At 42.1% G+C, this 15,210-nt stretch overlaps 2 protein-coding genes across 3 annotated transcripts; both read left to right on the top strand.

Annotated features, from left to right (window-relative positions):
- Positions 1–1,035: 1,035 nt before the first annotated feature.
- On the top strand, positions 1,036–8,135 carry LOC115141006 (protein DEK-like). Of its 2 annotated transcripts, none has more exons than XM_029679567.2 (12): positions 1,036–1,349; positions 2,123–2,280; positions 2,508–2,606; positions 2,862–2,971; positions 3,092–3,186; positions 5,256–5,376; positions 5,516–5,821; positions 6,011–6,184; positions 6,394–6,493; positions 6,601–6,743; positions 6,835–6,903; positions 7,081–8,135. In XM_029679567.2, exons 2-12 carry the CDS (start codon positions 2,151–2,153, stop codon positions 7,090–7,092), a joined length of 1,359 nt encoding a protein of 452 aa, XP_029535427.1. In that variant the 5' UTR covers positions 1,036–1,349; positions 2,123–2,150; the 3' UTR covers positions 7,093–8,135. The 2 variants fall into 2 exon arrangements, with proteins under 2 accessions (XP_029535427.1, XP_029535428.1); XM_029679568.2 differs by having other exon boundaries at positions 1,038–1,349; positions 6,598–6,743.
- Positions 8,136–8,972: 837 nt separating this feature from the next.
- Positions 8,973–15,201, top strand: LOC115141004 (succinate-semialdehyde dehydrogenase, mitochondrial-like). The gene is made up of 11 exons (XM_029679566.2): positions 8,973–9,287; positions 10,280–10,516; positions 11,438–11,521; positions 11,603–11,773; positions 11,897–12,013; positions 12,117–12,260; positions 12,412–12,555; positions 12,712–12,870; positions 12,994–13,157; positions 13,261–13,319; positions 13,458–15,201. The coding sequence occupies exons 1-11, from the start codon at positions 8,988–8,990 to the stop codon at positions 13,667–13,669; spliced, it is 1,791 nt and encodes a 596-aa protein (XP_029535426.2). The 5' UTR covers positions 8,973–8,987; the 3' UTR covers positions 13,670–15,201.
- Positions 15,202–15,210: the final 9 nt, after the last annotated feature.

Here is a 15,210-nt window from a genome sequence, read left to right as displayed (position 1 = left end):
CCCATGGTTCAACAGTGGGGAGTGGCATAGCTGACAAAAATGCAGTTAGGTCTGACAGGTTTAGTGTAGGTAATGATGTGGTTACAGATGAAAACTTGAAATTTATAGCATTAGCAATGGCAGAATGGTTGTCTGGGTCGAGCCTGTCAACTTTGATGGAGATTGTCATTTTACTCCTGGTCAGAGATTTATTTTGATGGTACCTGCTTTTTGCTAACCATAACGAGTGTAGCATACAAGTCATAAAGAGTGTACAGTGCATCAAAGATGCAGAATTTTCTTAAAAAAGGTCAAATATGTTATTTCCAGTTACATAAATAAACCTATATTTTAACCCAAGAAAGCAACCTGGCCTTTGATTAATACACTCAGCTTATTATTACTGACCATCAAGTCGACCTAAAATAGTCAGTCTAGTGTGGGATAGAAGAAATCCCATTCTGAAAAAGCACTAATATTGTGAAATAGCCCAAATGCAAGTCGTGTCATCAAGTTTAAGGCCTACCTTTACCAGGTGAATCCCTTGCCTGGCCCCCGCTATTTTGCCCGCTCAACAGGGTAAAGGTGGTAGCAGCACGAAGTACTGTACAGTGTAGTTAACTGATGAATTGACGTGTCAAAATGTTCTTGAGGGAGTTCTATTATCCTGAGCCGCGTAGCAACGGTCAATGGCCCGTGACGCGACCGGGCAAAAGCCGTGAGGGAGGAGCGCCAGTTTCAACTCGAACAGTAATCTGCGCCAATAGATCATGTTGTCAACAAGGTAGCATGATGCATCGTCCAGAAACATAAACACATCTATTTTCCATAAAATATGTATTAGAATTTTCAAAGTAGTTTTCAGTGGGAAGGCAGATAAAGCGTTTTTAATCAAAAACAATCACTTTTGCATGTAAAAAAACAACAACAATATACTCATTACTCCATGTGCTTATGGCCGGTTCAAAACAACTGTGAACTCGGAAAAATACAAGGTCAAATCATGACGTCAGTGATATTCAAATCGGAAAGTCTGAGCTCTTGAAAGAGGTCCGAGTTCCCGCTGACCATTCAAATAGATTTTTCCCAGTTGGAGTGCATTTTTTCGTTCTTTTGAACGCGCATTTTGAGCCGACTTCGCTGCGGACTTTGACGGGGCACCCGGTTGACCAATAAAACCAGGGAAATACGGACTTTGGATGTTAGATTAGTCCTAATTGGCTCATTTCTAATATTGTGTGGTTTAGTTTAGTCATGGTCGACTAATTTCTAATGTTGTGTTGTACGTCATCTAAATGATTGCCCATTGACGCCCACACTGCAACAAACCCGCCATTTGGAACCTAATCCAATTCTGTTTTGGTGACGAGGTAAAGTATTGAGTATATTGGCATACTGTAATAGTTGGCTATAGATTTCCAATGAGCCAGAATGGTCATATTAAGTATCATTGTAGCGATAAAACAAATGTCAGCAGTTAGACGCATTCAGTAACTAAAAAGAACTGGATGGCTGCTACGTTGACAAGAAGACTGAGCTAACCGCGGTAGCTAGCCAAGTCAGGCAGCACCAGCGGGAACGTATTGACTTTACTAGCTAACTATCTCGTTGATATGTTTCTATCTAACACCGTCATTGTTAATACAACGGGTTAGTAAATATCTAGATAGCTAGCTAGTTTTCAGTCTGTGTGGTGGTAAACTTTGATACATGGCGTATAGTTGGCTAGCTAGCTAACGCTCTGTTCAAAACAAACCTGCGCGCCAAATTATGTCTCCGGGCGCCACACTGCAAAAAGTTAAACACCACAAGATTGAATGGAACGTACTGTTTTAGCTGGCTAGCTATGTATACTTATAATGACAACTATCTGGTGGTGGGTAAATTGTGATTGATTGTAATTTTAACTAGCTAACGTTAGTTTTTGTTGTATTGTTTGTGCTTGCTAACCCATAACATCTTAACTATCTAACAATGTTCTCAGACATGACATTGTCAAGTCCGATGGAAAGTTGTTGACTATCTAACGTTAGCTTTATGTTTTTAGTTATGTTATTCGCGTAAAAAGGAGGGACTATAGTCAGGTGCTTCTCCAGGGATATCTGGCTAAACTGATGGTGGAACTACTTTCTTCCCAAAACAGGGCAGCAGATGTTACAAAGTGCACTGACATGACTGAAGCAATGGATGAAAAGGTTTGTCCCCTGTCGGATGAGGTAGAGAAAGAACCAAAGGTTGAAGACCTGGCGGACTCACCAGAAAAGGCCCAAAAACCACGGAATGAAATGAGTAGAGACATAAGTATGATAAGTCAATAATATTTATGAACCCGTTTTGCTCAATATAGACCTACACTATTAATTTATAGTTCAGTACAGGTATCTAGCTAGTTATCATCCCTCCTTTACCTTCCTCAGCTTTGCATGGGTCCGACTAGTTAGTTATTGCATGCACAGAGGCCTGGTTTGCTACAGTTGATGAAGCCAGCAGCACTGAATTATATTTGACCTGTTATGTTCTTCTTGCAGCTCTATCTCAAATAGTTGAAGGGAAGAGAGAGAAAAAGATGGTGCAAAGACTTGATTTCCAGGTTGCAAAACCTGCGAAGGTGCTGAAAGTTGAAAATGGTAAGATGGAGCATCCTCAGACATGCCTATCACCAAAGGCTATAGATGTGCACAGAGAACTTTTCCAAAGTTTTGTTGACATGAGACAGAATGAAGTCTGTAAATATGTTCTCATCAGTCTCGTAGTCTATTGGGATGCAACTGTATCATGTACCAGCCCCGCTGGGATCCCATATAATGCTCCCACCACCATTTTGCCCTCAGTAGTCAGCTCATTATTTAACAGTACAACCTAATTTTTTCACTCCCTCTCAGGTGGCGGAGATAAATTAGGAGACATTGCGAGAGTGAACCACCACCTCGGAAAGCTGAAGGTTCCAGATCTGAAACCTCTTCATACAATACTCTTTGATATGCCAGGTAAGGTAAGTGTATCTTACACTTTTTTTAAAAGCTGAGTAATGTCACAATGGACACCCCTGTGTGGGTAAAACAACTCTAGAGTTGTTAGTCGGTTGTGTCATTATTGATGGTTCTTTCCTCAGATTGCCACAATGAGGAAAAATATGCGGCTGTTCAATGGCTTCCCGTTCGAGGTTGACAGTGAACCCTATATAAAGAAGAAGGAGAGGATGATGAAGTAAGAAGGAGAGGGGGTTGCGCAGTTAGGACTTGTGAAACAACAATAGTAGCATATATACTGTACCAGTCAAAAGTTTGGACACGCCTAGTCATTCAAGTTTTAAAAAAAAGTTGTTTTACTATTTTGTAATGGCGAACACATCAACTATAAAATAACACATCCAATCATGTAGTAACCAAAAAAGTGTTAAACAAATCAAAATATATTTGAGATTCTTCAAAGTAGCCACCCTTTGCCTTGATGACAGCTTTGCACACTCTTGGCTTTCTCTCAACCAGCTTCATGAGGTAGTCATCTGGAATGCATTTCAATTAACAGGTGTGCCTTGTTAAAAGGTAATTTGTGGAATTTCTTTAATGTGTTTGAGCTAATCATTTGTGTTGTGACAAGGTAGGGTTGGTATACAGAAGATAGCCCTATTTGGTAAAAGACCAAGTCCATATTATGGCAAGAACAGCTCAAATAAGCAAAGAGAATCAACAGTCCATCAAGAACTTTGAAAGTTTCTTCAAGTGCAGTTGCAAAAACCATCAAGCGCTATCATGAAACTCTCTCTTGAGGACTGCCACAGGAAAGTAAGTCCCAGAGTTACCTCTGCTGCAGAGGATAAGTTCATTAGAGTTAACTACACCTGAGAAATTTAGGCCAAATAAATGCTTCACAGACTTCAAGTAAGACACACCTCATCAACTGTTCAGAGGAGACTGTGAATCAGGCCTTCATGGTCCAATTGCTGCAAAGAAACCACTAAAGGACACCAATAAGAAGAGACTTACTTGGGCCAAGAAACACAAGCAATGGACATTAGACCAGTGGAAGTCTGTCCTTTGGTCTGATGAGTCCAAATTTGAGATTTTTGGCTCCAACCGCCATGTCTTTGTGAGACTCAGAGTAGGTGAACGGATAATCTCTGCATGTGTGGTTCCCACCTTGAAGCATGGAGGTGTGAGGGTGCTCTGCTGGTGGCACTGTCTGTGATTCAAGGCACACTTAACCGGGATAGCTACCACAGCATTCTGCAGCGATACGCCATCCCATCTGGTTTGGGCTTAGTGGCACTATCATTTGCTGGATCAGATGACCTGGCCCCCACAATCACTTGACCTCAACCCAATTTAAGATGGTTTGGGATGAGTTGGACCGCAGAGTGAAGGGAAGTAGCCAACAAGTGCTCAGCATATGTGGGAACTCCTTCAAGACTGTTGAAAATACATTCCAGGTGAAGCTGGTTGAGAGAATGCCTTGACAGCTTTGCACACTCTTGGCAAAGGGTGTCTACTTTGAAGAAATATATTTTGATTTGTTTGATCTTTTTTGGTTACTACATTATTCCATATGTGTTATTTCATAGTTTTGATGTCTTTACTACCATTCTACAATGTAGAAAATAGTGAAAATAAAGATAAATCCTTGAATGAGTATGTGTCCAAACTTTTGACTGGTGCTGTATATATTTTTTACCTTTATCGGGGAGTCATACTGAGACCACGGTCTCTTTTAGAGATGAGTCCTGAATTAAATAAATGACAGAAAATACAAACGACAACATATAAATGCAAGCAGACAGAAACACGGTCATTATAAATGAACATTCATCTGTAAAAAGGTCCTCAATCAGCTTTCTGAATTGCACTAGAGGCACCAACACATCCAATTTTAGAACATTTTGAAGATTGTTCCACAAGGTGCAAGAACTAAAAGCTGATTTACCCAACTCAGTAGAGACCAAAGGAATTTCCAGAGTTAACCATCCCTGAGACAGGGTCAGGTAACTTGTCTAAAGTTGAGTAATTATGTTTGGTACAGTGGACTTTTTGTTTATAAATGAAAATAGCAATGTATCAACCTACGTAACTTGACATCAGAGGGCCAATCAACTTTCTGGTAGAGAATGCACTGATGAGTACTATGATTGTCGCCCGTAATAAAGTGCAGTGTGCTATGATAAACTGCATCTAACGGCTTTAATGAAGTAACATGTTTAAACATTTATCTGTGGGTCAAACGTACTCTATTGCACAATAAACAAGCAAACTAATAACTAGTATTTGTGTGCTCGGATTCAGGATAACATGCGTAAGGTTGAGGACCATCTGTAAAGTGTTGGACCTGGAGAAGGGTGGAAACCAGTCAGTCCTCATCGACAGGATCATGACATTCCTCATGAGTCCCAGAATATCAGGAAAGGTGAGTTAAAGGTCTTCTTTATTTATTTATTTTAAACTGTCTTTAACAGTTTTCATGTCGTGACTGCTCTTTAGCTAGATACACATTTCTTGAGTTTGTTGTCTTGTCAAACAGAATACAAAATCCTTCCCATCTGCAGCCTGTGATCTCAAAGAGGAAGAAGAAGTCTAAGAAGAATATCTCAACCAAAGACTCTAAGAGCAAGACCAAGGCTAAGGCCAAGAGTATATCCAGCAGCCCCCGGAAGGTCAAAGCAGAGAGCAAGTCCAAAGCCATCGTTACTGATTCTAGCAGTGATGAGGATGATGACTATGACGACGACGAGCAAGGAGTCACAGTAGAACAAGATGAGTCAGACGCTGAAAAGAAGAGCGAGAAATTGGGAAAGCGGGAAAAGGTGACGACCGATGAAGATACCGACGATTCTGAAGACTACGACGATGAGGTGAGGAGAACTGAAATGTTGTAATGTAAACTGATAGGTATTGTCCATTGGAAATGTGTATTTTCCCCTATTTGGTCTTGGACAATACTAGTGCCACTATATAAATATTCTAGAACTGCAAAAGGGAACGGTCAACCTGTTCTGTCACTCACAGATTAACCACAAAGTCCCTTCTCTCCTACCAATCAGGATCCCAAGTCAAATCCAGCAGCCAAGGGTAAGAGAACACCTGCCAAGAAGCGCGCGCAACCAGCAAAGAAGGCAGCTCCTGCCAAAAAGAAAACAAAAGACTCCGACCAGTCTGAGTCTGATTCAGACAAGGATGATGAAGATGAGAAAGACAGCGAGAGTGAAGTTGAGAAAGTGAGATTCTTCTGTCAATCTGTCTCTGATTCTGGATTTGCTAAACTCACAGCAAGTCTTGTCAATACAAAAGTCAACCGTTTGGGTTTGTGTTCATATTTGTATGTAATTATGTAACAGGTCATGTCTATAATATCTGGATAGGGTTTTTACCCATTTGTCTTTATCTTAAACTAATGGAATTAACTCATGGATTGACTTGTCCTCAGCCAAAAAAGAAACCGTCAGCTAAGAGGGCAGCACTGGCTAAGACTAAAAAAGCAGACAGCAGCAGTAACAAACAGAAAAAGACTGCCAACAAGGGCAATGGTAAGAATATGTAGATTTACTTTTATAGCGTGTTTTATGTGTCATTGGCAACCTGTAGCCTAATGCTTATTGTTATGTTTTTCTCTGCTTGTTTTCCTACATAGCAGCACTCGACAGCTCGGATGACGATGAGCCGTTGATCAAGATGATCAAGAAGCCTCCTACAGATGAGCAGCTAAAGGAAACGGTGAAGAGGCTGCTGAAAGACGCCAACCTGGAGGAGATGACCATGAAGAAGATCTGCCAGAAAGTATGTTTGCTTCTCAAATATCTGATTTGATATCACAATGTTGGTTGGTTTACCTGTAAAAGTCTCTAACGCAACAACTTCTCTGTCCCAGGTGTATGACACATACCCAGAGTATGACCTGACCAGCAGAAAGGACTATGTCAAGCAGACAGTAAAAACGGTGAGTTACCTGTCCTCCCTTGGTGTTCTGGAATAGCAGCTTGCCTTATAGACTACTCAAGTCTGTCAATGTCATTACCCCCCCACACACAAAAAAGGTGCGTGAATGCTTTTCAATTATGTTTTATCTGTTGGCAGATGGATTTCTTTGTATAACCATCTGTTTTGTTCTTTGCAGCTGATTTCCTAAAGAACATGGGAAAAGGACATAAACAGTCCTTGTGACAAATAACTGTGAATGTTCCAATGCTGGAGAAGGATATAATCAAAAGAATGTGCCTACCTTCTTAGAACTGCTCAAACCCCAAGTTTTACTTCGTTGTGTTTGTTTTTATTTCAATCCTAATGTTTTTATGTTTCTGTATTATGTCATTTCCAATTTGACTGCACACTTCTCTTAGGTCATATGTAACATGCTACTTAAGGCTTATGCATTTGAGTCATTGCTTGTTAATAATCTGTGCTTTGTTAATACACTTTAACTTTACAGTTTTTCTACTGATCCCAAGCAAAGGGTGTTAGGCTAAACGAACAGTGTTTTAGAGCTTCAAGGTTGGTCACTATAAATGGAAACATGTCCTCAGGCAATGCATGAATTCACACAGTTTATTTTAAATGTATTTCCTGAATTGGCCAGTCAAAATGGAGTACGGGTCCTCACTATAGCTATCCACTGCCTTTGCCTTCTGCGGAGGATTTCAAATCTTTCCCTCTGGTTTTGATGCACATAAAACAGCCTTATAGCAACAAGGCTGGGGTGTATTCACTAGGAACCGAAAAGGGAGGGCCCTACTGGAATTTGACCAATAGAAACTCTGGTTTTAGTAAGTATGCGATTTCTGTTGCAAAACATTTTGGACTAATAATTCCACTCCTTTTCCATTCTCCCTAGACATTTTGTGTGATAGTTTTGCATGGCAAGCTGTTCAATTGAGTTTTGAAAAGTATTTATTGTCATGGTCAAGTCTTCAAACATATTCCTTGATTGCATTTATAGGACTTCATGTTTTTATATGTAAATGTGTACATTTTGTTAATCATTCTCTTTTGATGAGATCCTGTTTTAGTCCTTAATTTGTCTCTGTATGCAGTACAGGATTCTGATTTATGTAGGTACCTTGCTCAATGAAGAGTTGGATCTTTTTAGGCAATGTACCTTTGACAAAGTAAGTCATTGAATGAAAATGTCTTCCAATGTTCTGCATATAAATTTACATCAGATTTTCGAACGAACACTTGTCTATCTAGTGTTATTACTAAGGCGGTAAACAGTCACGATATTGGCCCTGTTACGGCGCATCAAAACAATAATGTCATGTAAATTGTAACTGCCTGACTGAGGTACAAACAATATTAGTCAGTACTATCTGGAATCCATGGGATGTTCCTACGTGCGTGAATGGGCTGAGGAATGGCTCGAGGATCCCGGATAGCAGGGACTAAATAATACTGCCTGTTTTCAAGGGGATCAAAACAGTATTATTAAACTGGGTGGTTCGATCATGGAATGCTGTTTGACTGACAACTGTGGCATATCAGACCGTATACCACGGCTATGACAACATTTGTTTTTACTGCTCTAATTGTGTTGGTAATCAGTTTATAATAGCAATAAGGCACCTCGGTGGGTTGTGGTATATTGCCAATATACCTCGGCTAAGGGCTGTGTCCAGGCACTCTTCGTTGCGCCTAAGAACAGCTGTTAGTTGCGGTATATTGGACATATACCCCCCCTGGCCGTATTGCTTAAATGTATCATTGGGAAATTGTGACTATTAATAATGAGTCACTATTTATGACGTAAGGTGATTTGTAGCTAATTAAGTCGTCAGTCTGCGGAAGGGTAGCCTAGTGGTTAGAGCAGACATGGGCAAACTACGGCCCGTTAGGCTTTTTAATCCGGCCCGCCGAATTTGTCCAAATTATAGTAAAAACCTTTTTTCCCCTTTCCCTGCAATGCCCACGTTTCCCCAATAGATGGCGCACTCAAAACACCATTGACCGTTGTTGGAGTGGCGCGTATTTCTCTTTATTTCACTTTAATTTTCACTTCGTTTCACGTCACCATTAAGCCCTTCTGTGAAAATGAGCGGACCAAAGAGAAGGAAAGTGGACAGCGAATGCCGAGTGTTTAATAAGGAGTGGACAACAAAATACTTCTTCACTGAAGTCCGATCAACGGCTGTATGTCTGATATGCCAAGAAGCTGTTGCGGTTTTCAAAGAGTACAATATCAGCCGTCACTTTGCCACGAAGCATGCAAACTATGCTAGCAAGCAGTCAACACAAGAACGGGCGGCTACTGCTCAGAGGTTGGCAGCTAATTTACAGAGTCAACAGAACTTTTTTCACCGACAAACTGCAATTCAAGAGTCAAGTACCAAGGCAAGTTATTTGCTGGCATTCAAATTAGCAAAGGCTAGCAAGCCTTTCTCCGAAGGCGAGTTTTTGAAAGAGTGCATGGTAGAGACAGCAGGTCTCTTGTGTCCGGAGAGCAAAGCCAAGTTTGAAAAAATCAGTTTCGCACGCAGGACAGTGACTCGCCGCGTGGAACTGATTGACGAAGATATAGTCAGCGAGTTAAACAAAAAGGCGGAGTGTTGGACTAGTAACCGAAAGGTTGCAAATCTGTCGTTCTGCCCCTGAACAGGCAGTTAACCCACTTCCTAGGCCGTCATTGAAAATAAGAATTTGCCTAGTTAAATAAAGGTTAAATAAAATAAAAAAAATGTCTATCAAGCCCATTGAGCAGTTAATACAATGTGATTTATAGATTAGTCAGCTTCGCCTTTAAAGTCTGCTTGTGACTGAAAGTTGACAGATTTAAGACTACTAATGATGCCTACATTTCAGGGAAGCTGGTTATAGTTTGTGTGCTCTTATTGGACGCAAGAGAAGATATCCAAGCGTGTGGATTGGCCAACTGAACACATCAATGGCGATGGGAAAGACCGACGATGTAACCCTGTAACAAACTAGTATCTTAGATACCGTCTCTGCATTGTAACGTATTGTAGCACTTGCAGTCAATACGAAGAATACATGCAGCTACACATTTGGTTTCTTTCGATAATGACAATTGTGTTATAATGTATATATTTTGAGCGAAGGAACACACGAATTATGGTTTAGTCAGTAATGTATTGTGTGTGCGTGAATGTGTATGATCACGTGTTTAATGCGACCGCCTTCAAGACTGGTTCAAACTCGTATCTATCCACGGACGACAACCTTATTGAAATTCACAAGTCACTGCAGCAGTTTTGCTTTGACTGACAGAGCGAGACAGCATTCCACTTGAAACCTCTTGTGAACAAAGATATTCTCGTGCTATGGGTAGTTTCTGTCTCCTAAGAAGTCTGTGTCTCCCCCGCCAGGTCGGCCTACCATTGGTCATGCATAGGCAATACAGCCTCGATATTTCCGCTCAGCTTCTCCGAACGCAGGGCTATGTGAACGGGCAATGGATCAATGCTCCCTCTACCTTCCCAGTGCTGGACCCAGCGACGGGGGAAGAGATTGCGAAAGTCGCCGACTGCGGTCCAGCAGAAGCTAAACTAGCTGTCGACGCAGCCTACAAGGCATTCTACTCCTGGAAGCAACACACAGCGAAGGTATGCCTCTACTTTAATTATGCTGAAATACCGTTGACTTGACAGTTGACGATCCGCAATTCTGTGAATAACATCTTGATATTTTTTTCCATCATCTACCACCGCTTTCCCGACATTTCCCAGTTGCATGAAATCAGTGTGACAGCTGCTTTCCCTAACTATTGTGACTAACATGCATGTTAGGCAGAATATATTAACCTAATAGACAGTCAACGTGCGCAATTACATATCTATTACAAGCGTCATAGCCTATACCCCAGGGTTCATTGTTTTGGGGCCTGTAGTGTATGCTCAATAATAGCCTGGCCAAATAACTACTTGGCCCGCAAAGTAGCCACTCCAGGTTGCAGGGCTGTTTTTTTTTTACTGTCGTGTCCGTGAGTGATTATGCAGTTATTAAGCCAACTCACTCACTGCCATATTAATACTTCACCAAGCGTACATCACTAAGCAGGGAAGGAGCCTTGAGAGAATATCAAAGTCTGACTCCAACATCTTATACTGTAGTTTGGGGAGATTCCTGCTCATGCCAGTTTTGTCTTTGATCTGGTAAAGATGTCCTCATTGTACTGGTTTTCTGTCCATGCAGCCAACAAACACCCCCTCCCCTTCTTTTCACTCACCCCCCCTCTGTCCCATTTTCGTCTTGCAAATAAATGCTCTGCTGCCATGCATGTGAAGCAATGCTTCAGTGCGAAAGGGACTGAGTGAGTGGAAAGGCTACAGCCAGAGGCACCACTCACCATCAACACCTCATTAACTTTCAATACACAGCACACATTGTTGCATCAAGTTCCATCTCTGTTATCAGGAGCTGCTAGTTTCAGGGAGCGCTAATAAGACCAGACAGGGTCCTCCAGATTCTTGTGGATCATGCAACTTACTGATTCCATGATCTGATTTTAATGTTTTCTTCCTTAGGAAAGAAGTGTCCTTCTACGGAAATGGTACGATCTGTTGACGTTGAACAAGGAGGACCTTGCTAAGCTGATCACCTTTGAGTGTGTGAGTATTGTTTTGCTGTCCGTGTAATGATTTGTATTTCGTTCTGAGTAGTAAACCACTTGTGTGTTCTGCACTTCTTAGGGCAAGCCCATGAAGGAGTCCCTGGGGGAGATTGCTTACGCTGCCGGCTTCCTGGAATGGTTCTCTGAGGAGGCACGCCGTGTCTACGGGGATGTTGTGCCCTCGGCTGCCAAGGACCGTAGGATCCTTCTGCTCAAACAGCCTGTGGGCGTGGCCTCAATCATCACTCCGGTGAGCTGTAATGCTTCATCCATCTACTATATGTCAGGGATGTCCAACTTCGGTCCTGGAGAGCTGAAATTCTGTAATGCTTTTCACTTCCTGCGGAGCACCTAATCTAGCCTCCCCCCACAGTGGAACTTCCCCAGTGCCATGATCACCAGGAAAGTGGGTGCTGCCCTGGCCGCGGGCTGCACCGTCGTGGTGAAACCTGCCGAGGACACACCCCTCTCTGCCCTGGCGCTCGCTGAGGTCAGTGCTTCTGTTTCCACAACACCACTCACTGTGGCTGGGTCCCGAATAGTGAGACACTTCATTTGTCTAATTCATATGTTTACTTTTTGTGTGTGTAAAGCTGGCAAGTCAGGCCGGGATCCCAGCGGGGGTGTTTAACGTGGTTCCTTGCTCCAGAGAGAAGACCCCCTCTGTTGGGACGGTCCTCTGCACAGACCCCCTGGTGGGGAAGGTCTCCTTCACTGGATCCACTGCCACTGGCAAGGTATGGACACTGATCTAGAATGGCTTCAGAGTTAGCTTAAACAATCCTGAAAATGCAATATACATTTCATGTTAGTCTTAAATATTGTAGGTGGATAATTTTTCCATGAAAAGGCCTGTGATCTTCCTGATAACTCCTCGCTCATCCTCAGATTCTCTTGAAGCTCGCCGCCGACACTGTCAAGAGGGTTTCAATGGAGCTGGGTGGCCATGCCCCCTTCATTGTGTTTGACAGTGCAGATGTGGACAAGGCTGTGGCGGGAGCCATGAACTCCAAGTTCAGGAACTCGGGACAGGTACTGAAATAGAAGTTATCGTAAAACAAATCATTTTGTGTCTACTGGGGGAAACTGAAATGCACCATATCGAAATGTTGCGTGTCATTCTAAAAATGGGTGTCTTAAGTCGTTGCCTAACCTCCATGTCCCTCAATGTGCCCTTTGACCCCGTAGACATGTGTCTGCTCCAACCGCTTCCTGGTCCAGAGTAGGATCCACGATTGCTTCATAGAGAAGTTGGGGAAGGCCATGGATGCAGAGCTCCGTCTGGGCCACGGCTCTGACCCAAACACCACCCAGGGACCTCTCATCAATGTCCGTGCCTCTGAGAAGGTAACCTGGTTCCTTCTGTCAAGTGGGTGTTTGTATTATAGCTATACTATAACTATTATCTGCATGATATTGTTTATATTCTGATATGTTACATAACCTTAATATATCCTATGTCTCTCCCAGGTGGAGCACCAGGTAATGGATGCAGTGTCGCGGGGGGCCAAGGTGCTAAGGGGGGGGAAGCGTCTGGATGGCTCGTTCCATCAGCCCACTCTGCTGGCTGATGTCACCACAGAAATGCTGTGTACCAGAGAGGAAACCTTCGGTCCTCTCCTGCCTGTCATCAGGTCAGTGGAGCTAGGAGAGATCAGACAACTCAATCACAATTGAAGAGTGGATGGATGCTAAAATGGAAGCTAACTCAAGTTGTTTGTCTTTTCCTTATGACAGGTTTAGCACAGAGGAGGAAGCACTTGCCATTGCCAATGCATCTCATGTGGGTTTAGCAGGTGAGCTAAACATTATTGTATGCACCTTGCTGTCATGTCTGAAAACCCCTCAAACCTATAATTATTATTTTAATTTGACAGAGCCTGTCTGATTTACCGATTCTATTACTCTATTTCATGTTCTGCTCCCCCCCCCAGGGTACTTCTTCTCCCAGGATGTCAGTCAGATATGGCGGGTGGCGGAGAATCTGGAGGTAGGCATGGTGGGGGTGAACGAGGGTCTCCTCTCCACCCCAGAGGCCTCCTTCGGCGGGGTCAAGCAATCAGGCCTGGGCCGTGAGGGCTCCAAGTATGGCATCGAGGAGTACCTGGACGTCAAGTACATGTGCTTTGGAGGGCTAACCCCCTGAGGGAACACTACACCCCCAACTCCTGGACTTCCCCAAGTAGGAAGTGGTGAATTTGGGAAAAGGGAGGATTCTTAGGCTCTAGTAACAGTTACTTACTCATATTTAACATAAAAAACAACAATGGATGACAATCATCAAATATGATTCCTTCACAAATTATTGTGATTCTGATCCTGATCCTCATTGAGAGCCTTCATCACTGCCGAGAAATCCACGTTCCATGCTCTACATGGTTTCCTCTCCTTATCCTCTCTGACCACTGGCCTATACGAACTGGTGAAGGGAAAGCAATATGGTGACAACCCAAACCAGTTATCCATGTTAGTTAAAGACCTAGTGCAGTCTAAAACATGAATTGCCTGTTTTTTATATATTTCCACATTAAGGTTGAATCAGTTTTGTGAAAAAGGTGATCAAGCCCTTTTTTAGTTTAAGAGCTGTTTGGAAAGACCGCCTGAAGTTATTGCCTGCCTGGTGATATCACCAGATGGTAAATTGGTTAAAAAACCATTAAGAAAGAGTTCCAAACCTCTCTGCCAATAACCACTCATTTTCAGTTTCCCCCTCCTCACTCAGGCCACTCCTAGCCAATCTTAGCAAAATTCTTGTTTGAGAAATTGCTCTTTGCTAAGAAGCTATTTTTGTTCCTTTGTTTTCAATTAAAATGTTTGAAATCACAGTAAGGTACTTGTTACCCAGATATTATTTGATGTTGAGATAAAAACTGCATTGGAACTTTTTAAGGGTAGTAATAGTATTTGGACATAACCCAATAGACGTCTCCAACCTGTGGGATCCCATAACGATTTGGACCTTTAGGGCTGAATCAGATGTTGAGATACAAATGAACAAATGTGTGTTCTCAATGTAGGATTGGGCCCTTAATGAGAAGCACTATATAACTTGAACTTGAAGCCTAGCATAGAGTTGGGTAGATTTAATAAGCACATCAATTGCAAATACTGAGATTATTGATACGCACAAGGGACTTAATCTGTTTTTAATAGGAAGATTATTTATAATTTGGCTATTTTCTAGAAAAGGGAGCTTGGCTGTATCCAGATCCCAGCTGTATTAGATATGTCACTTGATAATAGTGTGGTGAAATTATGAATTACACTATTTTGGTATCTGTTGAGGAATAGCCTTGTTGGGCTAAGCAGTTAGAATGAAATGTACTGTGTAACATCCTCTGTAAATAGTTAACTGTCCTAACTACTAAAAACTATTGTATACCATGCCACTACATTAGTACAGGTTATATTGTCGTTGGTAACTAGTCTTCCCACGTACAATATATTATCCAGTAGAGCTGCCTTTGATATTCAGACAGTTTGTACCACCTATGTTCTGTATCTGAACCTGCAATGTAAATGTTGTAGTGTTCTCTGAAACTGAAGTAATGTCTCTTGCCAAACATTGTCAAACAAGTGCCGTTTGAATAATTTTACCAATTCTGTTGTCTGGTTGTGACACTCATTGTAAAAAATATTTCTAGTACTTCAGAAAATGTAAAATAAATGACTGTGTTACTTTGTTTG

This window comes from Oncorhynchus nerka, linkage group LG14 (genome assembly GCF_034236695.1).
Source record: "Oncorhynchus nerka isolate Pitt River linkage group LG14, Oner_Uvic_2.0, whole genome shotgun sequence".
In the NCBI taxonomy this organism is placed as follows: Eukaryota; Metazoa; Chordata; class Actinopteri; order Salmoniformes; family Salmonidae; genus Oncorhynchus; species Oncorhynchus nerka.
This window is presented reverse-complemented; position numbering and strand designations above follow the sequence as displayed.